Consider the following 27664-nt stretch of genomic DNA (forward strand, 5'->3'; position numbering starts at 1 on the left):
ACAACATTGGGAGCTAGTTTTGGTGGTGAAGGATCCTCCCTAGCTGGTTTGGGTGTGCTTCTGCCTTAGGAAACACCATGCTTTTCACAGTTGCAGATGGGAGTTTCAAAAAGAACAAAAGTATTCAAGGTATTTTGATTGCAAGTATGAGGGTTTTCTTTGTGGTTTTTTTTGCAAAGATTTTGTGGTGTTTTTTGGAGAAAGAAATAGTGCTATGCACACTTTGGCATTGCTGTGTGGCAGAAAGTTTCAAGGGCAAGTGTTTTAAGAATATGATTTGATTTCTGTTGTCCCTCAGTGGCAGAAGGGATAATGTTGGGACATGTAGGGATGACAATGACAATATCGAGAAAATTTAGAATGCTATCCTGCTAGCAGGGATCTTTTCCTTTGCCAAGGCAACACGAAAGAGGATATTTCCAATAGCCACTTAGGTTTCCACCAAACTATATTGAGAAGAATAACAACTCACTTGGAGGCAGTTCTCAAGGAGTTATGATGGCCTTCCTCTTCTGGTTTAGGAAGGATTTTAGTTATAGAACATAGTTTTCTTATGTAAAATGGTCTTTAACCATGCTGTCATCTTATACAATATAAAATGAACAATTATCAGTCAGCCAGAGAAATGATTGATATCTTAGGGATTGGTCACTTGATAAAGTTACTTCCATCAACTAACCTAATTTTTTTCTATATACTAATTTTGATACCTATTTTCTGGCATCTATTTATATAACACTTCAGCATACTAATCTTTCCCTTTCAATTTACTAAAAGATTGATAAACTCTAAATATTGGACAATGCACTTCATCATTACAGATAATAACTATCCGTTTATTCAATATGAAATGGAGATTGGCATAAATAGCATACTTGGATTGCAACTTTCTGAAAAATGTAAATATTTTTTTTATAAACTACCACATATCTATTGATAGACCATTTTCAGTATGTTAATCTTTTCCTTTAAATTTACTTAAACATCGATAACATATAAATTTCTGAAAATGCAATTCATCAGTCTAGGTAATAATAATATGTTACTTCAATATGAAATGGAGATCCCCATAAATAGCATCCTTGGGTTGCAATTTACTGAAAGGAGATGTTTATGCAAGGTAGCTAATTCCCTTTGACTATGAAAATCAACAAAGATATGCAGTAACATGCACTTTTCAACTCAGAGTTTTCATTGCACCTTTCCTTCATCCGTGAGGACTTGGCACTGCATGATTTTCTTCTCCACCTCCACTACAAGCAATCTTCTTTGGAGTCTAGCAGTTCTTCCCTTACCCTCTGCTCCTCTGTCCTGGAAAAGTTCAAATAAAGACATTAATTTGGAAAAAATACATTGCAATTTGTTCTAGGGATGAACCACATTTAAGAATAATAAATATCATTGACTCATTATTCTATGTTAAAACTCTGTTCTTTCATATAACATAATATTCTTTAGCATTCCATTCCATGATAAAGCTAGAATCAGGCTACATAACAATCCTCATGGACATAAAAATTTCACATTAAATCTAAGTTGCAGGATGCAAGCCATACACCTGTGCATCCATTCCGGATGCATATCAATTCAAATGAGTCATCTGGATGTGTGTGGACACATCCAGGATGTGCATCTTGGCCTATAATTTTCCACACTTTCTTCCTTTTTTTTGTATATTTCAATTTGGCATTTGGCATTGGTCAGTGACAAAGTATCATACTATCAAATGATTTTAGACTTTAGTTGAACAAATCTGTATATTTTTATTTTTTTATATAAAATATATTTATATGTATATTAATAGACACACATGTACCTAAACGCATCCAAACCCAACCCCCCCAACCAAAAAAAAAGAAAAAAAAAATCCATGCATCCACCTATCTGATTCTCAGACCCGAATCGGAACTGGTACCTAAGAAAAATATAAAACCCATCCTTCACTTATTTAAAAACAGATATATTCATCTCAAAGAAGTGCAAACAATAAATTCATACATTACCTCTACTTACTGAAGTGTTAATTCAACAGCATAGTTTAAAATCAACCTCAGAGGAAAACGAACAAAACATGAGAACTGGTATATGCATGCATGTTAAATATCCCAAACAAGATAGAAAATTAGGGAAAAGTAAGCATCAGTTGCAGTGTACAACCTCCAATGATGATGGGAAAACATTTGGAAATATTATTTGAATTTACTGACATTTTATGTATACCTACACTCACCATTTGAATTCTGTCAAACATTCCTGTGCTTGTCAATCAACAGCAGGACTCGGGAAATTTTAGGCAAACTGGACGATCTTAAAATTATTGTTACAGATCTTCATATTTAGGATTTGGGTACTTCGACATGACAAGCAGGGAAAACAGCATATAGATTGGAATAACAAAATATTTGAGCCCCCCCAAAATGCATATCTTGAAACTTAAGGGTCCCATGTGAGATTATTTATATGTTTTAGGATATTTAGTTGACAACAATATATAGTTGTTTCTGTTCATTTCTTCCAACATTTTTACTCTCAAGTATTTAACCTCTCCTTTTTCATCTGTGTCCAAACATGGTAAACTGCAGTTTCAATTATTGGATCATACGAATAGATCACATCTCAAACAGAAGGCATTGTTTGCAAAATGGCAGTCAAAATCCCATATAGGTACACTAAGAATAAGCAGAACATAGGATCCTAAAGAATAAAGCATGAATGAATTACAAGAATTAGGATATGGGTGTACCTTCACCAACCACATCTGCGTTAGAGCTGCAATTATGATTGTAATAAAAAATGCTGGCAAAGCAGCAAGTATTGCAAAATTTATTTCATTCGCTCTGAGAATCTGATTCAGCTCAAGCATTGCCCTGTACACCCCCGTCATATCTTAAAAACGAGTGCTATTTTACAGGCCCAAAAATAAGAGCATTTTACTAGAACATTGTAAGTACCACAACTTACGTTTCAATATCAAGCTTTAATTTTTGCACCTGTTTAAGAAAGCAAACCATCTTTTAGAAAGGTGCCAAAAGAACATCAACTGAATAGATTATATCACTCAATATCAAAATTAGCTTAAACATCACCAGTAAATGCTACATTTGCGCTCTATGCTTTTTAGCTGCCAAAAGATGTTTAGTTTGCTAGTCTGACTCAAAAATACATATAAAAGCAACATAAAGCTTAAAGATTTAGCATAAAACCAATATTGTAATTAGGCTGTGAGATACCTGAATGAGCAAGGCTCGAGCAAGCTCTCCTCCAAGAAGGTTTTGAAGTGGATGCGTAAGATCCTTTTCATATCTGCATTGCCAGATAGTTGTTCAAAATACTAAGAAATATAGTTCTGAACGATAACAAAGAAGTGAGCAATTTCAGCCTTCCATAGAAACTTTTCAAGAAACATCTAGAGATGTACTTATTACTGAATATAAGGACAAACTGAATGGCAAAGCAATAATGAAATCCATGATCATTAGTATTTAACAACAAATCAAATGTCTAGAATGCCAGTTCTAAGCATTAGTTCATGTTTTAAATGATTAGTAGATATGGTCACACGATGGATTGAATTGCAAACAGAACAATTAGTATCATCATAATAAAGATAAATAAAATTCGTATCAATATGGCTTGAAGAAAGAAAACCTTTCTTAGAAAGAGGTGGTGTATTCAGGAAGACTGATGCCTCTACAAGTAGCTCAAACAAACAACTTTGTGTTCTATACTAGTGGACGAATGAAGATATGGTTGGACTAATTGCAGAGTACTCCACAAGTTTTTGGTCGCCAAGTTTTTTGCCAAAAGCTTGCCACTAAAACTCGGTGAGTTTGTGGCAAAAACTCAGCGGCATTAAAAAATGGGTCAGACACATTTAAAAATTATTCTGTTTTATTTTTCAGGGGGGAGGGTTATCCCCACCTTCCAATCTGCAGGGGAATGAAACATTCCCTGCACCCCATCTATTGTTGGGGCTTTCCCACATCTAACACCTTGTGCAGCTTGCCATTGCTACCCTCAAAGGCTCAAACCCATTCAAGTCTCCACTCCCAAATCCCCACTAGCTATTGGGATCTCTCGTCATATAAAAAAATCAATTACAATGGGTGAGTTTGGGAGTGGAGATCAAAATTGAGAACTTAGACAACTAATTTTATCTCAATCATAACATCATTGATCACTGATGAAATCTCAACCTATCAGTATCAAAATTCAAATGTGATTATTAGAAATTTAGAACTTCGGAGTTTTCACTAGACAAAGGAAGAGGAAAATGTAAAATGCTGTACTTGGCAATTTATGAACTATGCTGAATCATGATGATGTTCAAATGGAATCATCATAAATTCATATTAGTTGTGAGCTAACCATTATATAGGATTCCACATGAGGATGCATTTTGAACTCGATTTGCATTCAAATCAATCAGATTTAAAAGAAAATAATTTTGCACTCGTTTATGGACATGTTGAGTTCATCTTGTAATTGATTTTGCACATCAAATGTGTTTCTAATGAGCTTTTAGCAACTTTTTAAGTTGTGATTTAATGCTGAACTTTGCCAAGCATTTGTTGGGCTTGCTGAAATTTTGCGGGGTCAGAGTTTTCCAGCTATGGATTATACCATTGAGAAATACTGTGAAAGGTAAAAACCAGCTTATGCAATAAAATCCCACCTAGGATGCATGTGGCTCTTAGGTGATCTTTTCTGATCCCTTCTCCACACCAAATCAATAAGGAAAAATTTATGATAACTCCAAAGCTTCACAAAAGCCTTGCTTCTTTAGTTGCTTTTTTCCTTATTTCACCCATGTCCAACTATGACACAGCTGTGATTCCACCCCACAGTCACAATTGTATGGGGACATAACAATTGTCCTTATCTCTCAGGCCACTTATGAGATATATACAAGAAGTAAATCAAAAACTAACCATAGCAGTAATAACACAATGTTATGCATACATGTAAAGATGACAGCACATCCATACCAAAACAATTACTCTAACCATAAAATTATGTCCTTTTCACTTAAGTCAACATGACTCACCAACTTAAAATATGATTCTAATAGCCATCTAGGAAAGTGGCAATGATCATGTTCACAAGTTGATCTGCAATTGGAAAGGAAAATCTTCTTCCAACACTTGCACACAGACACTTAGATAACTTGTTGATTGAATAGAAAGCCACAGGATTCCAATGTGCATGTTAACTAAATGTCTCATACGTTCACAGATAGATGCTGATGCTCGTGCTCCAAATAAGTGCATGTTGATGCAACTACAGCTGCCAATGTTTGTAATAATTAATAGTTGATTGTTACTAAGTGATCAATATAACATTTCTTAGTCCTTATCTCCTCTCACCGTCATTATCTATTATTATGATGCATCAGTAATATGTCTAGTTTGACATTTGGTTGTATCTTCCCGAATGATTGATATTATATAATACAAGTCGCAATCATGTATCTTTCAATCGATACTAATCAAGAGGCTTTCTAGACTTGATGAATGTCATTACTTTCCCTTTATTGCATATGCCTTCGTCAACCAATCGATCAGCATTGTTATTCATTGATCCATGTAACCTATTTTATTTGATCTAGATTAATATTTTGGCTTCTTCATGAATGACTGCTCTGATCAAGGTGACCAGATCCTTAGTGGCATGATGTTTATGATTTGAAATGGTCAGTTGCTGTTGTCCTGTGCTGATGCTCATGATCTCTTTGTTTATGATATTCATATCATCTTTCAATAATTAATCTCCTCTAATGATGATCCAATCCACATAATCGGCTGCTTATATACTCTTTCCATGCTGTATCCTTCATATGTCTGGATATGATGATCTTAATGGATCGTTATTTTCTTCTTGCAATCATCTTCTGTCTTGTATGCATAGTTATTGACATCAACTCCATAACTGACTGATGTTTGGATCATGTGTATGCTCTCCTTACCTGATCTGATGATCATGTTACCTGATATGATGATCATGTTACTATCTTTATTTGTGATGACTCATCTTGGATTTTGATATAAATCATAATGCTACTAAGAGAAAATCGTCTTATTCATAAGACTTGACCATTTTCCGGATACTGTATTACTCCAACTATGTATTTGCCATATACACTTTCTTCTACTATCAGCTATAGATGCCAAAGGTCTGCCACTCATTGACCACCTAGTATTTTTTTTGCTATTAAATTAATGCAAAGATGAGGAAATCACAATCTTCCCTCCTTGAAAATGCTTTCCCACAAGCGTTCTCTTTCACCATGATTTTTGGATCCCAAACTTTCAAAATAATGTTTTACTGAGTAGTCTTGCCAAGAGGTAGGACATTCTCATTTTCTTTAGAAGATTGCATTATGAAAGCCTCAGACCTTAACCATATAAGAGCACCTTTACTGTACTCTTTATAGCTCATCTCAATTCCTGGTTTCCATTTCAGTCTTGGAAGTGAATCAACACGCTGCTGCTACTCTGATTACACTTCGGCATTGTACTTGTAGGATTTTCCAATGTTTATTCATTCACAGTTAGCAATGGTCCAACAACCTTTTGATTATTAATGGATGTCATCTTTATTGGAAACAATGGTAGTTATAATTTGTGTGATGTTCCCTCTTCAAAAGAAGATTTAATAAATAGATGATAATATTAAATATAATCAATAAATAGATGAATAATAATATAGTATAATTGCAATATAAATAATTAATAATCCATAATAATAAATAAATAATAAAAATAATATAGTGTAAGGTATTATTAATATAATAGTATAACATACTGTTAATATAATAATATAATATACAATTGATATAACAGTAATGAAATTAAAATATTAAAGAATAAAAAAGTAAAAAGTAAAATACTAATGAAAGGTGGTGACCTTTACAATAAGGTATAAAGGAGATTTCATTCGAAGTCAAAATGGAGAAGCAACAATAAATATTATTATTCAAAATTTGAGAGAAAAGGCAAGGTAAAAGGTGATCCTAGAAAGGGACATTACAACAGCATCGCGTGATCTTACCATTCTCGGGAGTAAAGAAGATATACGAAAATTCATTCACTATGAAATATTAATATAGAGAACTTTTGGAGCAAAAGTACGAGGGGACCTTAAGTAAAAATATAAGTCAAATTTGGAGTAGAGATTAAGGAATGAGTTGAGAAAAAAGTTTATGCCAATATTTTAGAAGAGATTATCACAAATCAAAGAAAATATCTAGGCAAAAGTTGTCGAGAAAAAGGGTTATCCATCACCTACTTTAGTAGCATCAATTGTATCCATAATATAGAAAGAAGGGGGTTGCACTTAAAGAAAAATCGTGTAGGGCGCCCTATTGAAGTGGCAGTTAAGGGAGAACAACTATAAGGGCACCCTATTGCTAGCACCTTTCAAAGGTTGCAAGCAAGGGAGAATCATGAAGGGCAACCTATTGCAATGGCAATTAAGGGAGAAACACTAAGGGTACCCTATTTTTGGCACCTTTCATGGGCTGCAATTAAGGGAGAATCATGAACAACACCCTATTGTTGTGGCAATTCAGGGACAACCACTAACGAACCCTATTGCTAGCACCTTTCCAAGGTTGCAATTAAGGGATAATCGTGAAGGGCACCCTACTGCTAGCACTTTTCCAAAGTTGCAATTAAGGGATAATCGTGAAGGGCACCCTATTGCAGTGGCAAATAAAGGGACAACCACTATAAGTGCACCCAACTGCATTGTGACCAAGGGAGAACTGCTATGGGCGCCATATTGTAGAATTAAACAAGGGAGAATTGCTAAGGCCACCCTATTGCAAATATAGAGAAGGGAGAAGCACTGTTAGGGTGCCCTACTACCCTATGACTAAGGGATAATCGCCAAGGGCACCCTACTACAAGGCAAAGATTACATATATTTGGAAGAGGACATTCTTGGTGAATGTTGTAAACATATAATTGCTTGAAGGCAAGCAATTTGAGCAAGGGTGAATTAATATGTTTAATAAACATATAATAATATTAAATGTGATCAATAAATAGATAAATAATAATATAAATATAATTATACTATAAATAATTAACAATAATTCAATATAATAAAATTAAGATAAATAAATTGTAAAAATAATGTAATATAATAATATGATATATCATTAATGTAATAATATACTATACAAATTGATATAATAATAATGAAATCAAAATATAAAATATTAAAATTAGTTTATAACATTATTAAAATTACTTTAGTTAATGAAGGTTCAAAAGGAATGAAAGAAAAAGTTGTGACTCCCTCAAAAATGAGATATAAAAGAGGAGAAGAGAACTTCATTTGGAAGGGAGAAAGAAAGGAAGAAAATAACATAATAATTTAAAGAGGGTTCTAACTCTTCCAAAGGGTAGTAAATTTGGAAGGTTGTGACTCTTCCGAAGGGGTAGCAATAATGAATGGTTGTGACTCTTCCAAAGGTCAACAATGGAGGGTATCATTCTTTTAAGAGTTGTTAATGATGAAAGGTTGTGAATCTTTCGAAGGGAGACAAAGATGAATGGTTGTGACTCTTTTAAAGGGTGGTAATTTTGAAAGGTTGTGACTCTTCCAAGGCCAACGACAATGATGTTTTGTCTCTTCCAAAGAATAGTAATTGTAAAAAGGTTGTGACCGTTGTAAAGGGTAGACAAGATGAAAAGGTGTAACTATGCTCCACATTAGAAGATATAACGGAAGGAAGTTTCATTCGAGGAACATGGAAGGGAGAGAAATTTGGGGAATAGTATGTTACTCTCAAAGTCAAGAACAAAAAGTGGTGACTCAATTCTAATGAAAGGTACTGACCTTTTCAATAAAGTATAAGAGAGATTTTATTCCAAGCCAAAAATGGAGGAGCGACAATAAAGAGCAAAGGCAAAGTAAAAGGTGATCCTAAAAGGGGACATTACATAACCATAGATGAAATACTCATCGAATACTGAAAAACTCATGAGTAATTAGGCCATTAATTCGCCATTTAAAATCACTTAGGTTTTAGCAAGTTTTCTTAAAAACTCGGCCAGTCTATGTGGAAAACTTGGCCACGACAAAATAAAAGTCTCAAATTGCAAATAAGTGAGTTCCAATTCATTTATTGCGCTTTCTTTTTCTGCTCAAGAGAAAAACCAGCCTCCCACGCTTCTATAAGGTCATTTGCAACAATTTTAGTCGACTTGAAGCAGAATTCAAAGTAAAATTAGATTGCTATACGGGTTTAATGATTTTTTTCTTTCTTTTTTTATCACTTTATCTCTTTTTGGTTGCATCTATGTTTATAGAAACTCGATAATTGGCCTTTTCTAAATTGCTTTAGAGTCCAATGGACAAGATTTAACACCATTTCTGACAAGTTTTACTGATTTGTTTACTATTTTTACAAGAATCTCATCATTATCAAAATATTATAAAACCTAACACTATCTTTTATTATTCTTCTTCAACTATTTTTTAAATTATTTAAACTAGATTTGTTCACTAGTTTTTTTCATTAAAATATTAACTTGTGCTTTTAGTTTGTATATGTAGGTTGATTTATAATGGAAACTAGAGAAGGATCTACAACTAGTTCAACCTCAAGGTCAATGTCAATAGAGGCATACCCATCTAGATATGTAGGCACTTGTCCTAAGGGTGTTAGAGATGAGGCTTGAAAGTATGTCTGTGCAATCTTAGTTGATAATTTGTATAAAAAAATAAAATGTGAAACCTATTTCATGGAGGCATAAACCATTTCAAATACCACCTGGAAAGCATCACTAAGCAATGATGCTAGGGGTTGTATTGAGGCCATAGAAAGAAACAAAAAATAATAATGTCAAACTTGCATTCCAAAAAGAGAAAAAGTAGCAACAGGGGAGGTTAAAACTAGTCATGACAACATCCATAGCTAAATCACGAGGTGTTCCTGTAATCCTTGACAAAGAAATACTTGAGGGCATAGTGGACTCTCCTTGTACCCCACCTATCCACAAACCCACCACCACCATCACCATGATCACCACTTTTGCTAATACTAGTAGAGTACCGTCATCAATGTTGAAGTCTTTAGTTGATTATTTTGTGCACAGAAACACGCTTGGAACACAACAATCATTGGAAACAACTAGGTAGAATAGGGAGGTGCGTGACCATACATGTTGCTTGTACTATATTTTGGTACTTCAACAACATCCCTTTTAATGTGACAGACAGTCATTATTGGCTAAATTTGGTTATTGCGTTGACTATTTTGGGAAAAGGCTACAAGGAACCTTCTCACATACACTTGGATAGGAGGTTAGTCAAGTTGTTTTAATTTTTAAATGTTTTCTTTAATTTTTAATAACTATGTCGAGTTTTAATTTTTGGACTAAGTTTATGTTCTACTTATTTTATTTATAGTCATTACTATTGTTTGCTTAATTTAAGCATTTTTATTGAAATTGTGTACTTAAAGTTATATTCACTCCATTCTTGTAGGTTTCTCATGAGTGCAGTTGATACCATAAAAGAAGTGGACGAGCAAAGGAATAGAAAAAATATGGCTACAATATTCTTTCTAAGGGATGGGCAAGTGGCAAAAACCACACCATCATTGATGTTTTAATGTGATAGACAATCAATGTTGAAGTCTATAAACAACATCCCTTTTAATGTGATAGACAATCAATATTGGCTAAATTTGGTTATTGTGTTGACTATTTTGGGAAAAGGCTACAAGGTACCTTCTCACGTACACTTGGATAGGAGATTAGTCAAGCTGTTTTAATTTTTAAATGTTTTTCTTTAATTTTTGATAACTCATGTCGAGTTTTAATTTTTGGACTAAGTTTATGTTCTATTTATTTTATTTATAGTCATTACTATTTTTTGTTTAATTCATATTTTTTATTGAAATTGTGTACTTAAAGTTATATTCACTTCATTCTTGTAGGTTTCTCATGAGTGCAGTTGATACCATAACAGAAGTGGAGGAGCAAAGGAAGGAATAGATAAAAAAAATATGGCTACACTATTCTTCCCAATGGATGGACAGTTCGCAAAAACCACACCATCCTTGATGTTTTGGTTGCTTGCAAAAATAATGTTGCATCCTTAAAAAACCGATGGATGCATCCAACAAGGTGAAAAATGTTGATCTCGCTCTAAAGGTGGAGCAAGTTGTCATGGGAGTGGGAGATGAAAATGTAGTGCATATAATAATTGATAATGCAGCAGCATATATGGCACCAAAGTAACGAGAATCGGAATCGTATCGGAATCGGCACGGCCGAATCGAATCGTGAATCGGGGGTGAATCGGCGATGAATCGGCAAATTTGAAAAAACCCTTTAAATGTAGAGATTTTAACAATTTAAGACTTATTTCATGCACCCTTTATTGAATATAACTTAAACACACTATAACATCATCAAATAGAAGTTGAAACTTAACATATATAAACATGGAAGTTTGTGTTTACCACATGGGGTAAAGAGTTTTTATAAGACAGCTTCACATCCAACACCTACTCCAAGTGCTTCAAAGCATATCACCCCTCTCAAAAGGCTTGCTCTATTGTTCTCTCCACCACAGACACTCCATGCCTGCAACAGCTTCAGGTCTCATCAACTGGTGAGACTTCTCACGACTGATAATCGCAGCGACTGGGGGTCTAGAGGGCAACGCCCCCAGCGGGGTCAAGGGGCAGTGCCCCAGGCGAGATCGAGGGGCAACGCCCCCGTCGCCAAAACCAAATTTGCACTCTGAAACCCACACAAAACTATATGGAACACAGTGTTTTTGTGATTTTCTTCTGATCCCACACTCTTTCTGGGAACCGTTGATGTTTTATTACCTGATTATGTCTTTCCCTTCCCTTGGGCATCATCCGTTATGCATTCTAAACATTTTTTATTTGTCGTCGTTTTTTTTTTTTTTTTTAATAACCTATGGTTCTTCTTTTCTCTTCTCCTCTCTTCTAGCCATGCTTAACAATTAGAAGGCCCTTTAGGGTTATAACAAAGAGGAAAGGTAAAAAGGAAAGCAAAAAACATAAGTGATTTTTTTATTATTTCCAACTAAACATGCATGTTGTTGCCAGCCGATTTTTGGCGATTTCTAATGGCGATTCAGGCGATTTTTTGAGTGAATCGCCGATACATGCGATTCACCCGATGAAATCGCCGATCACGATTTACGACTCCAAAAAAATCGAGGTGCATGAATCTAATCGCTGAATCAGCGATTCACGCGATTTCAGCGCGATTCTCGTTACTCTGTATGGCACTGATAGAATACTCCAAGAGAATCATATTAAAACGTTTTTGGACACCTTGTGCAACACGCATCCTTGACCTTCTTTTGGAGGACTAAGGCAAACTAGAATGGGTGACACTAGTTGTAAAAGATGCTATGAGGATCACAAAAAACATCTACAATTACCCTTGAGCTCTTCACTTGATGAAAGAATACCAAGAGAAATAATTAGTAAGATCACGTGTCACAAAAGTTGCAAAGATTTTCCTAAGGTTGTAAAGCATTCTAGGTTTATTGATGGCTTTGAAGAAAAAGTTTGTAAGTCAAGCATGGCTAGACTCAAGTTATTCAAAAAATCCTAAAGGAGACGGTGTCACATGTATTGTCTTTGACAACTTATTTGCACAAACAGCTACAGAGATTGTGAAGGTAATTTCAAAACTTGAACATTTAATTTTGGCATTCAAGTCTATCATTATAAATTTGTAAGTTTTATGATTAATCGTTTTTGTATTTTTCAATTACATGCATCTAAGCCCTTGCTTAGAGCTCTCTGCTTGGTAGATGTGGATCAAACCCCAATGTGTTATCTTTATGAGGCTATGGCTAAGGTGAAAGAGTCTTATCAAAAATTACTAGACTGTGTACAACATCAAATTTGTTCCCATATGGGAAATTATTGATAGGAGGTGGAACAATCAGCCTCACCAACCCATTCATGCAACAAGATATTTCCTCAACCCTCAATTTTTCTTCTCAAATTCCTACTCAGACCCAAATGGTGGGCCTCATTGCACGCATCTAAAGAACGACACCCAAGCTTGAGGTGAAAGACCTCATAGTAGCTGAATTGGAAATTTACCAAGAAGCAAGCAGTAAGCTATTCTCTTTAGAGCTGGCCAATAGAGAAGAACAACTCAAACCCTAGGTATTAATATTTGGAGTCTACGCCAAGTGACTTTAAGAAGGATGAGGAGGTTGAGGATGATAAGGAGTTGTTGCCAATGACGACAGCAGCTACATCCAAGATGCAGGTCGAGTGAGGAGGCATAGCCACAATGAACTCTTAGTATTAGACCCTCTACCTCTCCCCTAATTTTTACTAGAGTTGGGAAAAGGAAGATTTTGATGTTGTATTTACTTACAGTTTTACAAATACAATCTTTAATCCTAATTTTTCTTTAGACTACCAAACTACCCAACCATAACCATTCCACATGAGGATGTCATTTTATACCCAATTTGCATTTAAATCAGTCAAATATTTCTAGATTCGACTTGTTTCTTTTGTGCACTTATTTATTGACTCATTGAATGCATACCATTGAATTTTATAAGAAAATTGCATTCACTTTAATTTTATACTTTAGTAGGAAGCAGCAACATAGTCAAGACATTTTCATATTTCTGTCCTATCCTATATAGAAGAGTTTTAGAGATAGAATCAAGGATTATTTCAAGAGGTTGTTCAAAGCAGATAAACATGATGGCCAACATATATCAATTTAGCTCCAACATATATCTACCTATTGAGAGAATGCATCAGCTGCATCAGCACTGGCATGAAATATGAGGCAACAATAAAACTAAAAGACAGTACAAAACATATGTATAAGGAGGATGCAGATATTTAATACATAACACAACAGATCTGCAGACTACTATTTCTGATCTATAAGTTGTCACTAGAGGCATCCAGTTACTGATGATTCTATTGAGTTTCTACCAATGAGTTTACCCATATATCCACATGTCTGTTCAAAAACTGGACCTGTTAGAGAAGGCATGGACGTGAGGCTGCATTCTCAGAATATAAAGTTGAATACACATCAGATTTTTTCCCCGTGATATCTTCCCAGAAGTTTGGATCTTTGGCTGTGTTAAAAGCAATAGTTGAAGAGCTTGAAGAAGATAAAACTTATCATATCAATTAAGTGACTCTCATATGGACTTTCAGAACTCAGGAATTTGAGTTCACAATAATAAGGATATTGAGAAGACGTAAATTGTGCTTTCAAAATTCCCAGTCATCTCATGTAACTACAGATCTACGTATCACAGGCTTAAAAAGGGGTCTAGCAATAGTTCCAACCAATATAGAGCAAGTCACATACTACTCTGTGAAATAACAGTAGCAAGATGTACAGGAAGCATATCCAGTCTACGGAAATCCCAATTCAAAGACATGCAGATAAAAGCAATCAGAATGGGCAGAAGAATAAAATCATTGAAATGTTTAAAATTTCTCAATGGAATAGGGGAGCTTGACAAATAAATTGGCACACCAATCACTTCATGAATCCTCTGGAGTGTACAGGAATGGCAGAATCACACTCATTTCAAGAGCGAAAAACAAGTTTTGTATCAATTGCCACCAATTGTTAAGGAACTTTAATTAATATTTAATATCTAATGTCTTATCGTATTTGCTTGCAGGTCTGGAGATGACAAAAGGTTACCATGAGTGTCCCTGTTTATGATTTGAGGATGAGACACGTATAAATTCAGGAGATTATTCGGAAGACATCTGAAGCATTCCTATGCGCACTCAAGCCCAGTGATCACACTTTAGTTTCTGTGACAGGATACCATTCCAAGATGCAGTGAACACCATAATAACTCTGACAGGCCATTCCCAATCATGTGTTCCAAACAGGAAATAATGTTTCCTTCCAATGGTGCCAAACATATTAGAGTATTGTTTAAATTGCTTTCAAAGAGGACAACAGTGATTCGCAGATATCCATCAGTAATTATGCGCACAAAAGGGAAAACATCTGGAAACACGTGATGAAGCCCACAAATCAAAATAGTTAAAACCTAAGCGTAAGTTTATGCTATGTTTGTAACTGCACTTTCATGCGAAATGGATTATTGATCTTCAGAAATTGACCATATGGCCATACTCCATGTCACCGGAAGAACATATATGGAGAATGAAACACGATAACATGAGCCATATACAATTACGGCAGTCTTAATAGATGATTAGTTTGAACCAAAGCAGCAATCCTCTAGATGTCAACTATGAGCATCTCGCCTTTTTATTAGCATAAATCTGTGGCGAAGTTGCAGAGTCCACATACCACATATATGAAGAAAACATTTGAAGATTAATAGTTCCTGAAGCTATTCAAAATCATGCTCACATCTATGCTTGGTTTCGATTCCTTCAAGTAACAAGAAGTTATATTACAAATTAAATTAAGGATCACAACTATTCGGTTATATGTTACGAAGGGGTGCAATTTCTAGAAAGGAAACTGATACCCCTTGTTGCCTTATAAATACAAGATGTAAAAAAACAAACAAGAGAGACAATTCATATTTTTCCTAAAAAATTTATACCCAAGTTATATATGTGCACTCTGATATAGTTTTTTTTTTCATCGGTAAAGAAATGATTTTTTGAACTAAGCTTGTGGATGGTGGATTATCGAATGAATTCTTCAGTAAGAAATATTTATTTTAATTTCTTTGCATTAGAGTTTTAAATTATTATTAAGTTGTGTCCTTTATAAATATTTTATTTATTTTCTATAAATATTTAATATTCGGATAAGTGGACTAGGTCATTATTGCATTTTAAATTTGATAAACATAAATATTGTAAAATATTTAATTATTTCTATATTTATGTCCAATTTGTCTCCATATTACAGGAGTTAAAACACATTCTAAACTAGTTTAAAATTACATTTGTATAATTGATCCGTCACGTCTAAATTGTTAATTTGTTTATAGTTGAAATATATTGAATTTTATAAAGTTGTACGTTTCAACTAATAACATTGACTTTGATTGCCCATTTAATTAAGCAATGGTCTTTTGCTCTTGATTCATAATCCATATGCTGGCAATTGTTTCATTTCTTTCCTTTGAAGAATTAATATATTCATCTGTTGCATTAATCTATAATTATTCTTTATTTAAAACATTATCACATTTATACAATCATTTACTTTGTTCTATTTTCATAAATCGCAAGGTTGAAGTTTTCTGTAACACTTGATGTCTTGGGAGACTTTCATTATATTTGTGTTCTAACCAATCTGCTTTGAGCATCTTGGATTTAAGGTTGTTGTCTAGGATCAGATACACCCGCCTCAGTTTTGCAGAGCCAGAAGCTCAGGGGAACTGGATTGCATCGATCAATCCCATCAAATTGGCCTTAACCAATTGGATATCCCAGCATCGAGTGGGCAAGGCTCGTAGGATTCCAATCTGTAGTTTTGGGAACCAACAGGATGCACCTTTGTCGGGGGTTCAAAATTGGTTACAGAAAAGTTAGCTTCAACAAACTATGGCTCTATCTTCCACAAAAGATGAATATACAGCAATTGTGAGTGCTAGTTGTGAGGAATTTTGGTTATAGTGAATTTTGAGAAATTTTTAACTTACTAAACTTTTAAACAATGATTAAGGAGTTTTGAAATTGGTGAAACATCCAATATATCATACTCGAACCAAATGCATTGAGATTCATAAACATAATATTTGACAATTGTTGGTTTATAAAGAAACTTCTCTTCATTTCTACACTTCTCAAGTGTAGCATGTTGATTGAATGGCTAAATCAATTGGTCTGATTTGTTTTCTCATATTTAGGAACAAGTTTGGTGTTTTCTATGGTTTAGTCCTTGGGGATATTAAAATATTAGTTCAATGTTTATAATTAAAATAGTTTACCCATGTCTATAATAAGTACTTCCAATTAGTTCTAACTACCTTTTATCTTTAGTATGTAACTACTTTCTTTGTTTAGCATATAATGCAATGCTCTTGACCTAAGAAGGCACACTATTTTCTCTCAATCTCATCTTTTACTTTTACGTTTTCCTACACTTACAACATATCGAGAGCCTATAGTAAAACCTAATGATATTGTATGGAGCATGTAACTAATTATTTCCACTCTTTACTCCATAATATTTAGGCTTGAAGTAAACATGAAAGCAAGATCTTGAAAAGAACATAGACAACTGTTTGAGGTCCTTGATGGAGTTGTGCCCAATTTCTATCTCCAAGTGTCACAACAAGAAGACACCAACCAAAGTGTGCTTAGGTCAACACATTTCCATAAGTTCCACTGCAAACTTCACATTTCCGCATGGAACATACAATTATAGTGTGAAGCTCATCAACCCCAATAGCTTGTGGCATACTATTTGAAAAATATTTAGTGCTTTTTGTTAAGTTACATTTTCACCCAAAGTTTAAAGCATTAGATTTTTGTCTCTTGCTTTAATTTTATATTAATGAGGTATTGACCTGTCAAGTCAAATATGTCTATGCTACCAGTCTACCTGATTTTTGCAGTCTAGAACCTGTCTTATTTGATACATCATTTTGTTTACAAAAAAATTATTACTACTATTAACACCAAAGCGGATAAATGCATCCTCATCGGTCTAGGTGACTAAATTTTACAATTTTCAAATTCTTAAGTTGCAAAAATTAAAAAGAATTACATAAGCAATCGCTACCATAGACCAAATTATTGCAGATATATCTGATAAATCAACTGATCATGATAAAATTAGCTGGACAAGAAGTTACATTATTTTTGCACCATAACATATTGCAGAAAACTTTTTTTTAAATATCACAGATATTTTAGGAACTTGTTGCCAATAAATCTTTGTTTTATCATGATAAGTTTGAAACTTATCGCATGCTGCCTGCTATACACAATGATGCCCCATAAAACAGCAAAACATAAAGTATTTGACTGCCAAAACACATCTGGAAAGGAAAGAAAGGGTAAGGAGGAGAAAGAAGGTCATTTGCAGCATTCTAGAGTGATTCCTTGTGGATTTGAAACAGATTAAAAGAGATTTTCCAAGCAAATTCAGATTCACGAGAAAGTTTTCAAATTTCTTTTTCTTTTTTTTTTCTTAATCATTTTGTCTTGTATTACTTGTATCTAAGTTTATACAAGCTCTATAATACCATTTCCAATGTACTGTAACTCATTTTAGAGTGTAATGAACAAGATCTAACACCATTTTTTAGCAATTTTGGCAAAGTTCTCTTAGTTTTCTCAAAAAACACATATTTTCTTAAAAATTTCATAACCTAACACTTTTTTGTTTTTCCTTTCAAGTTTCAGCTATGTTTAAACATAGTTTGAATTTTAAACTAATTTAATTTGTTTCTAGATTTATGTATTTAATTTCTAAATTTGTGCCTTCAATTTGTATGTGTAGGTTGATTCTTCATTAAAATAGCAAATAGGAATACCTCTATAACTAGGTCAGCTACTGGGCCTATCAGTACCCTAGTAGATGCATGCTCATCTGAATATGTAGGCACGTTCCCTAAAGGGGCTAGAAACAAGGAGAGATCTGAACCCGAGACCATGGAGAACTACCCACAACCTAAAAGCCAACTCATCTACCCGTGCGGGCTGCCGATAACAATAATTGAACTATGAATGCAACTGTTTTATTATGCAGAAGACTCCAATATAAAAAAAAATCTAGTAGCTAGAAAAAGAAAGCAAAAATGGGTGTGATGCAAATAAAGGCATAGCTGCAAATTACCTTGCCATCACAATTTCCATCATTTCCTGATCTGACACTCCTTTAGGTAGTTTTTCTCCAGTTGCTTGTTCAGTAAATGCCACTAACATTCTGAAATCAGGATTTGATTAAAGAAAAATAATAACCCATCACAGTTGCTCATTGTTATTTTCACAATTTTAGTGCACTGCAGGTACATATTTATGTCAGCAAGGAATATACCAACTGGAAAGAATGGTCACTGACCTGTGGAAGGAGTTTGCAGTCAATTGTACTTCTTCATGCTCCATAACCCCCCTATGACGCTTTCTGAAAGTCTCAAACAACTCATCCCTGATGGACAGCAGCTGACAATTGAGAAGTTCAGCGTAAACAGTCATGCTGTTAAGCGATTCTCAGTTTCTTGACATGTTACCAGACTATCTAAATCAGTTCTGGGTGTGAATATCTGAAAACAAGAAATTCTGGAAACCAACCACAAGTGATGACCAAGCTTCATAATACAAAAAATTATTTAAGATCCCACAAAGCATTTGCAAAAATGCCACATACAAAATGCAAATTTAGATTACAAACACAAGTATACTTGAAGTTTCTATATAAGAGAATCTATCAAACTACTCCATGCATTTTAGAACAGGCAATAAACAATATACAAATCTAGTAAGTTAGGATTTAAACAAGCTGGCTGCAATAAAATTTCTAGAAAGGAACAGCGCCTACAGCTATTTTCATATTCAATACCATATTTGAATGTAACAGACCATATGAGAAAAAAACAACAGATCTTCCATCTCACTAGTCCTCAAGAAAGCTATCAAAGATTTCTTCCATGTACGTTGACATCACAGGAGAAACAGATGCTATTCAGAAATAGATGTAAAAACTGCACCACTTAATATGTTTGAGAAAAACAGCCTTTAGAAATTGCAATAAGATGCCAAAAGATACTAGTTACATCATGTATATCTAAATTGTCAAATCAGAATTGGGAGCTAGTACAGATACATAGGTATGACATGACAGTATATTTTCTTGTTTCAGTTGGGAGGATGGATGGAGGGGGAGGAGGGGATAGGGCTTGGTGGATGGGTGTGCATACATTCTTACAAAAAATATATAAAAACTATAAATATACATACGCAGCCTTAAAGAAGAATTATTTAGCAAAAATAAACTAAACAAAACAACCATACATTTTAAATTGCCAAATTTGATATACAATATACTTAATATAAATTCAGTAAACTTGTATGTTATGATAGATAATCGGTCTTCACTATTAATATACTATAATTAGCAATCAGCATCATATGGGTCACGATTCAAACCAACCTATGCTCCATTAGAATGCATCTACTCCCACAAATGCCCTTGTCACCTACAATGCACGTTTGGGGACATGGAGACAGATAGACACTTTTGAGTACATAGAGACAGATAGAAAACATCCCCTCCCCATCCCCATTTTTTGCAATAATAAAGAAATATCCCCTGGGTATCCAAAAACAGATAAGTGCCACCTAGGAAGTGTAGGGGACAGGTAGCTATCCCACTATAGCCCAAGCACTTTTTGAGTGCATTTTTACATAAATTTTCAAAAAATGGGATGGGTAGGTTCACAAAAACCCCCACACCACTGCAAACTATACTTAAATCGAGAAAGACCTCTAAAACAACTAAAGACAAAAAAACTCAGTTTAAATTTTCTTAACTTGTGAAAAAAGAGCAACAGTGAATAGAGAATAGCAGTGGGAAGAAGGCGATGGGGCATCACATCCACTGAATTTGAGGTAGGTTGCAATCTATTGTTTGTTTGTGAAATATCCCAAGTATCCAACAACAAGAAAAAATCATGCCAAAACAGAATATGCTTGAAAGGAAATTTTGCTACAATAGTTTTATATTCAGATCGGAAACTTGACTACAACCGAGAATCTCTAAACCTTAGTCTGCAAACGATATCCCATGTTGGAAAGTATGGAAGACATAATAGATAGTTGGATTGAAGGGAGCTTAAAAGGCTTCAAAACTTTGATCTCTGATATTGTATTGTGACTCTAGAAAACTATATAATTGTATTAAAAATACACCAATTATATAGAGAACACAAAAGATTAACAAAAAGAAACGTCGTCTAAATACAAACAACTAAAAAAAATTGAATAAGCCAAGCCTATAAGACCATTAATAGTAAGAATCTAGAAGCTGGCTAAAAATAGGAAAGAAACCTTAAGTATGAGAAATATTCTAATACCCTCCCTTAATGGTCATTCTATCAACTAAACCCACCTAAACTTGACAAACATTTCCAGATTAAGTGACTTGAACATATCTACAATTTGGTCCTCAGTGGGGACATAGTGCAACATCATTGATCCATCTTTGACAAGCTTGCATATGAAATGGCAATGAAGCTCAACATGCTTTGTCATGCAAGACTGGATTTTTGGTTACCTTCAGAGCTTCTTGATTATCATAAGACAAGGGAGTAGGTCCTGTTTAAGGCTGTCTACAACCATCCTTAGAAGCCAAAGTGCCTCATGAGCTGCCTTACTCAGTACCCCGATATTCAGCTTCAATGAAGGAAAGTGCTACTACCTATTGCTTCTTTCTGTTCCATGTGAATGCAGCTGTGCCCAAACTAAGAACATACCCAGAAGTAAACTTTCTAGCATCAACATAACCTGCCCAATTTGACTTTGTCAAACCAACAAGATGAGGATCTAGAATTTTATTGTACATAATGCAAAAATCAGGAGGCCCTTCACATATCTCAGTGCACACTTCACTACTACTGAATGTAAAGCTTAGGAGGTTATCATGAAGTGAGATATGTAGCTCACAGCATAGTTGATGCCAGGTCTAGTGGCAGTGAGGTAGATGAGGCTGCCCACTAGTTGCCTGAAGTTTGATTCATCCACCAGCGGGGAATCTCATTTGGCTGAAAGTTTCAGCCCTTTCTCCATACGTGTAGATAGAGGTTTGCAATCATGCATTTGAAACTTATCCAACAAACATTTAGCATACTTTGACTCGGAAATGAAGATTTAGCTGTCTGTCAAACCCCTACACTAAGACAATAATGGAAAAGTCCCAAATCTATCATATCAAATGTCTGGCACAAATTTTGTTCGACTTGCTTGACCAAATGTGTTGCACTACTAGTAATGATGAGCTCATCAACATAGATGACAAAAATAAGGTAAGATAAGATAAATGACGAGCACATGTTTATACTAAGAGGGAAGGGGGGTGAATTAGTATAATAACAAATTTGCCAATTTAAAACTTTTATCCAAATAATTAGCTTCAATAACTTTAAATGCTGAAATCAAGAATTATGCACACGAACACAATGATATAAGATTTACGTAGTGATGGAGCCTAAAATTTCTAGTTTCCATTTTTTATCTTGATAAGTAAGCAAAATATGATTGGTGTTGTGGGTGCCTAGACAAAAAGGAGGAGTTCTGCATGCTTCTGAGAAGAGGGTGCAAGAAAATGCAGCAAGGGATGAACAGAAAGAAAGACCGCTTTCTGGAATTTGTGAAACTTCTTTGTGTGAAGTTGCAGTACCATCCAAAGGGGATTCCAAGATGCATGTATCATCCAAAGCTTGCTATCCATCTTGTTCTTTGCGTACAGCTTCAGTTACCTCTAAAGAAGATGATGAGCTGGTGGAAGCTAATCAATGCAATTTGCATGGCAGCAGCCTTAATGAAAGGTCATTATCAGCAGCATCATTTTCTGAGCTAGACAGGACAACAGAAGTTAACTACTCCAGTATTAATTCTGAGAGCTTTCTAATGAATGGTGAAGTCCAACTGGGAAGCATCTATGAAGCTCTAAGTAAAAAGGATAATGATAAGTGTTGGAGAGATTTGTATGATCAAAATTTGGAATCAGCGAAGCATGCTGCCCAAGCATTTGCTGGTCTTCTTCTTGATTCTGAATGTGAAGCTGCCACTGGTATGGTCTCTATTGGTAAGTGCAAACAAGTGCATTCTGAGGAGGATAGTATAGAAGACAAAAATAAAATTAAGCAACAGCTGGAGGATATGCTATCACAGAAAAAAATGTCTCTTAGATTCAGGGAGCTTGTACTCGTCCTCAAGCGTTGTGCATTAAGGGAGACATGGAAACAAGAGCAGGCTGGGATCTGTCAGTGGACTGATCGTACAGAGAGTGTTAAGAAGTTGGATATTGAGCGCAGGAATGGGACACAGATGCCTTCCCAATGCACATGTTATCGATTACACCTCTCAGTTTCTGGTATTGCAAAGGTTGATGCAGTTTCTGATGAATTGCAGACAATGCAAAGGCTGCTGGCAGAGCCTTTTGGTTGTTATCAGAGACCACACCTTAAAATGCCATCTCAGATATTGGACGAGAAAGAAAGAAACATACAAAGGTTAGTAAGTAATAATGCTTTAATTGAAGATCCTGTTGCTGTTGAAAAGGAACGGAAGACTATAAATCCATGGACCCCCGAGGAGAAGAGGATATTTCTGGAAAAAAAAAATTCATTTCCCAAGAATTTTCAGAAAATTGCATCCTTTATAGAACACAAAACAGTTGCAGATTGTATTGAGTTCTACTACAAGAATCAAAAATCTGAAGAGTTTGAGATGATGCGGCATAGGCAACAACTCAGGAATCGGAGAGATTATTCACAGCCATCTTCATATCTAGTTCATACAACTCCTCAAAATAGTCAGCGCAGGGGAGTGTCAATTGTCAGCATTGACAAGTTGCCTATTCCATCTACTACAAGATTGTGCAATAAGGATGGCAGGGCTTTTTGTAGAGATTTAAGTAAAAATGTTCAGAGCAGTCACATTGTCTCTATTGATTCAAAAAGCTTGGAAAACCCTCCAGTAAATTCAGGTTCAGTCGCTGGAAGAAATATTAGTACAGAAGTTTTCGATAAATTAAAAGCAGTTGAAAGCTCACAATCTCCAAAATCTATGATTGAGGAATTTGATTCTCAGTGGACAGACAATGAGAGGCAGCTTTTTGTGATTTCTTTGGAAATGTTTGGTAAAGACTTCAGGAAGATCTCTCAACATGTTGCAACAAAAAGTGAGGGGCAATGCAAAGCTTTCTTCAGTAAAACCTGTAAACGACTTGCACTTGATAGAGTTATTGAAAGTTTTGAAATGAATATGCATGAGAATTTGGTACAAGCTGAAGGACATAGGGAATGGAATATTGGAGTTTCTGCGGACCACTTAAACTGTGTGGAAATTGAACATGGTCCAAGTGGCAATGATGATGGAAATGTTGATTCTGTTTGTGACAGTTTGCCATTGGATTCTGCTACTGATTTAGGAAAGGTTAGTGTGAAATCCACAGAGGTACCATTAACCATGATTAGAAGCAACAGAAATGCTGAAGAAATACCGAATATGGTAGATGAAAGATCAATGGCTTCAATCCTAGAATTCATGGATGGTTTGCCAGAATATATAGATGAAATGGTTCCATCTAATCATATTGAGGAGCAAATTGAAGCAAACGTGGAAAGAATCAACAAAATTATTTGCTTGCTGGAAGAGCTGTCAGCAGAAAAGACATGTGGCAGGGTCCTCAGAGTGTATGAAGCATATTATTTGTCACCAATGATGGATTTCTAATATTGAGTTATGTTATTTGCAGGAAGAAAAATCACCATGGAGGCTCAGATTTCGAACCCGGCTGTTAAAGCGATGAAGGATATGGTCCACATGATCACAGAAAGCAGTCAGGATAATAGTCGCAGTGAAAATCTGTGAGGATAAGAGCATGTATGCATGCAGAGAGAGGAATCCTGGAGCGGTTTCCGTATGCATAAAGTCTGTGACATGATGCTAAGAAGATGCACCAGCAATACCTCCGGTGAAATGAATGACGTTACAGCAATGTGATGGTATATTTGCTGAAGTTGTGCCGTCCATGTTTTTCTGCCATTCGCGAGTTGAATAAAAAATACCTTTTGAAGGATATTACTGCCCGATGACGCTGCAAGAGATTGTGCGATGGAAACTATAGTCACCGCGGGTCCAATTTTGGAAAATTTTAAATTATGTTAAATTATTTTGCTTAAGTTATGCTACTATTTAATAATGGTCGGTTATGTGTTCTGAAAGGGTGCGTTTTTTAGAAAAGAAACTGATCCCCCTTACTCATATTATAAATATGAGATGTAAAAGCCAAACAAAGGAGAGACTAGACAATTTAATATTCGTATTTTAAATTTTACATATCCCATGCTTTATGATATATTTTATTCTTCCAATGGTAAATAAATAAATTTTTGAACTAAGCCTGTGGATGGTGGATTTTCAATTGAATTCTTGTGCGAGTTTGGAGTTGAGTTGTATTGGATGGATCATCTGTAAGGAGTGTCTCCAGTACGATTTTATTTCCAAATAAGTAAGAAATACTTATTTAATTTATTTACATTAGAGTTTTAATTTTTTATTAAGTTGTGTCCTGTATAAATGTTTTTTATTATTTTCTATTAATATTTTAATATTCGGATAAGTGGAATGGGTCATTATTGCATTTTAAATTTGTTAAACATAGATATTATGGAATACTTAATTGTTCCCGTATTTATGTGTAATTTGCCTCTACTAGAGTTAAAGAGCATTTTAGACTGGTTTAAATTGCATTTACATAATTGATCCGTTGCGTCAGAATTATTAAAATTGTTTATAGTTAAATATATTAATCTTTATAAAGTTGTGCATCTCGACTTATAATATTGACTCTGATTGCCCATTTAATTAGGCACTAGTCTTTTACTCCTGATTCATAATCCATATGCTGGCAACTGTTTCATTTCTTTCCATTGAAGAATTAATATATCCATTCATTGCAATCATCTATACTAATCACTTTTATTTCTATAATAATCACTTTTATTTTAAAAAGATTCATACAATTATTTACTTTTATTTTTAATTTACAATTTGCAATCTTAAAGCTTTCTATAATTCTTGTTGTTTTAAAAGCTTTCATCGCATTCACTTTCTAATTGATCTATTTTAAGTGTCTTGGATCTAAGTGTTTTGTCCAAGATCAGGTACACCCGCCTCGGTTTTGCAGAGCCGGAAGCGCAGGGGATTTGGATCACATTGATCAATCTCGTCAAGTTGGCCTTAACCGGTTGGATATCCTAATATAGAGCAGGCAAGGCTCGTAGGATTCCAATCTGCGGTTTTGGTAACACAATGTGGAAGAAAACCATATCAATAAATGCTTTTATATAAGCTTTGTTCTTTTACAATGTATTGTAGGCTTCGACCTACTAGAGGCTCCAACCCCTTTGTTTATCAGCACTGACTCACAAGAAGCTTCAACTCCCAAACTTCACAAGCTCTGACATACTGGAAGCACCAACTCCCACACTCCTGTCTTCGTGAGCATCGACCCACTACCCTTGAACTATTCTTCCACCTTGTCAATGTTGCTTATTCAACTGATGATGGATAATTTCATCACACGGTTTTCCTTTCTTATCTTGTATGAATTTATATTCTCCTTTCTCCTTTTGAAGTCAGCCAATGTCCTTTTGCTTTTCTACTATTTGCCTTCAATGTATATATCAAATATAACAAGTCTGTATATATGTATATATATATATATATATATAAAATTAATCTTTATTCTTTTTATTTCTTTCTTCTTTCTTCTATATCTGCTCTTTTCAATTCTTCACTATTTTTCTTCTCTGACTTCACACATCTGCCTTACATATATTCCATTATTATTATTTTTATATATTCTTTTATATCTGCTTACACACTTTTATATTTCTGATATATCTTCTGAACCTTCTTCTATCTTCATATCTTACTTCTATATTCCCCTTCTTTCACTTCTCAAATCTTCACACACATTTCATTCACTTCCTACGCTTCTCTTCATATACTCTTCATTTTTCAATAAAGAGTTATGACTCTTTGTGAGAGATGCATCTCTTACAAAAAATTTGCACCATTTCAATTAAGATAACCTTTTTTGGTTTTATTTAAATCACCGATGGGATAATTATCTTCTCAATTCATTGCAGATTTCTTCTGCTGTCACTCTTTTCTAACGTATAAGCTTGATATTCTGATTTGTTTTTGGCACCCTCCTTCCTGATTATCGGGCTTCAAATTTATTGATTTTGTCATTGACTTCATATCTTTCTTATGCACATACTTGTGTATCTGTTGCATATTTTATCACTTATTATTTTGTCTGACATCTCTGCTAAATATATATCACAACCTTAACCTAGCTATGCTGGTACATTACCCATGATTGCCATTAAAGTCATTGAGGCCAGACTGAATATTTCTTCTATATTTCTTTGCTTTCGATCCTATATGGATTCTCGTGAGTGTTTATTAATTGCTGAATGGACAATTCCTCCCTGACTGGATATGTTCTTGTAAAAGATATTTCTCTTCACCGGTTTGCTTCTTGATTGTCAGTTTAACTCTGATCATAGACATGTATTTAACTTATGTGTGCCACCATGTATCCACAATTTTGCTCTGTCCACCGTTTTACAATTTGACCTTCAGATGAAATATCACTGAATACTTTGGCTTCATAGGAGAAACTTGTTGCAGTGTATACCTACTATTCTTTGATTGTGTTCACATACGTTGTCTTCAATATGTTGTTAATATGATTATCGCTGGGCACATTCATTTTATTACAATATTTATTTCATTGTCGCCTCTTGCGTTATTGACATATTCAACTTTTTATGGTGTGGCATCCACGCTTTCGATGGTAATGTATGGTCTTTGTCTTGCTTAATCACTGCTTATACTTTTAAACAAATATTTCTGCATTCAAATCTATAGTCACTGTTATGACATGAATTTGTTGACTGG

The 27664-nt window shown here is 34.6% G+C and overlaps 1 protein-coding gene across 2 annotated transcripts in view; it reads right to left on the minus strand.

Annotated features, from left to right (window-relative positions):
- DGS1 (dgd1 suppressor 1) overlaps positions 1-27664 on the minus strand; it is a 145383-nt gene that overhangs the window by 11940 nt on the left and 105779 nt on the right. For both annotated transcript variants that reach the window (XM_089808959.1, XM_089808960.1), the window contains 6 exons: positions 19029-19129; positions 18804-18893; positions 3231-3303; positions 2962-2990; positions 2744-2867; positions 1201-1311 (listed from right to left, as the gene is read on the minus strand). In XM_089808959.1, coding sequence (XP_089665085.1) covers positions 1201-1311; positions 2744-2867; positions 2962-2990; positions 3231-3303; positions 18804-18893; positions 19029-19129 — 528 coding nt within the window. The remainder of the gene's footprint in view (positions 1-1200; positions 1312-2743; positions 2868-2961; positions 2991-3230; positions 3304-18803; positions 18894-19028; positions 19130-27664) is intronic.

The sequence above is a fragment of the Cupressus sempervirens genome, chromosome 11, assembly GCF_028749045.1.
Source record: "Cupressus sempervirens isolate cs-2001-9-10 chromosome 11, ASM2874904v1, whole genome shotgun sequence".
Lineage (NCBI taxonomy): Eukaryota > Viridiplantae > Streptophyta > Pinopsida > Cupressales > Cupressaceae > Cupressus > Cupressus sempervirens.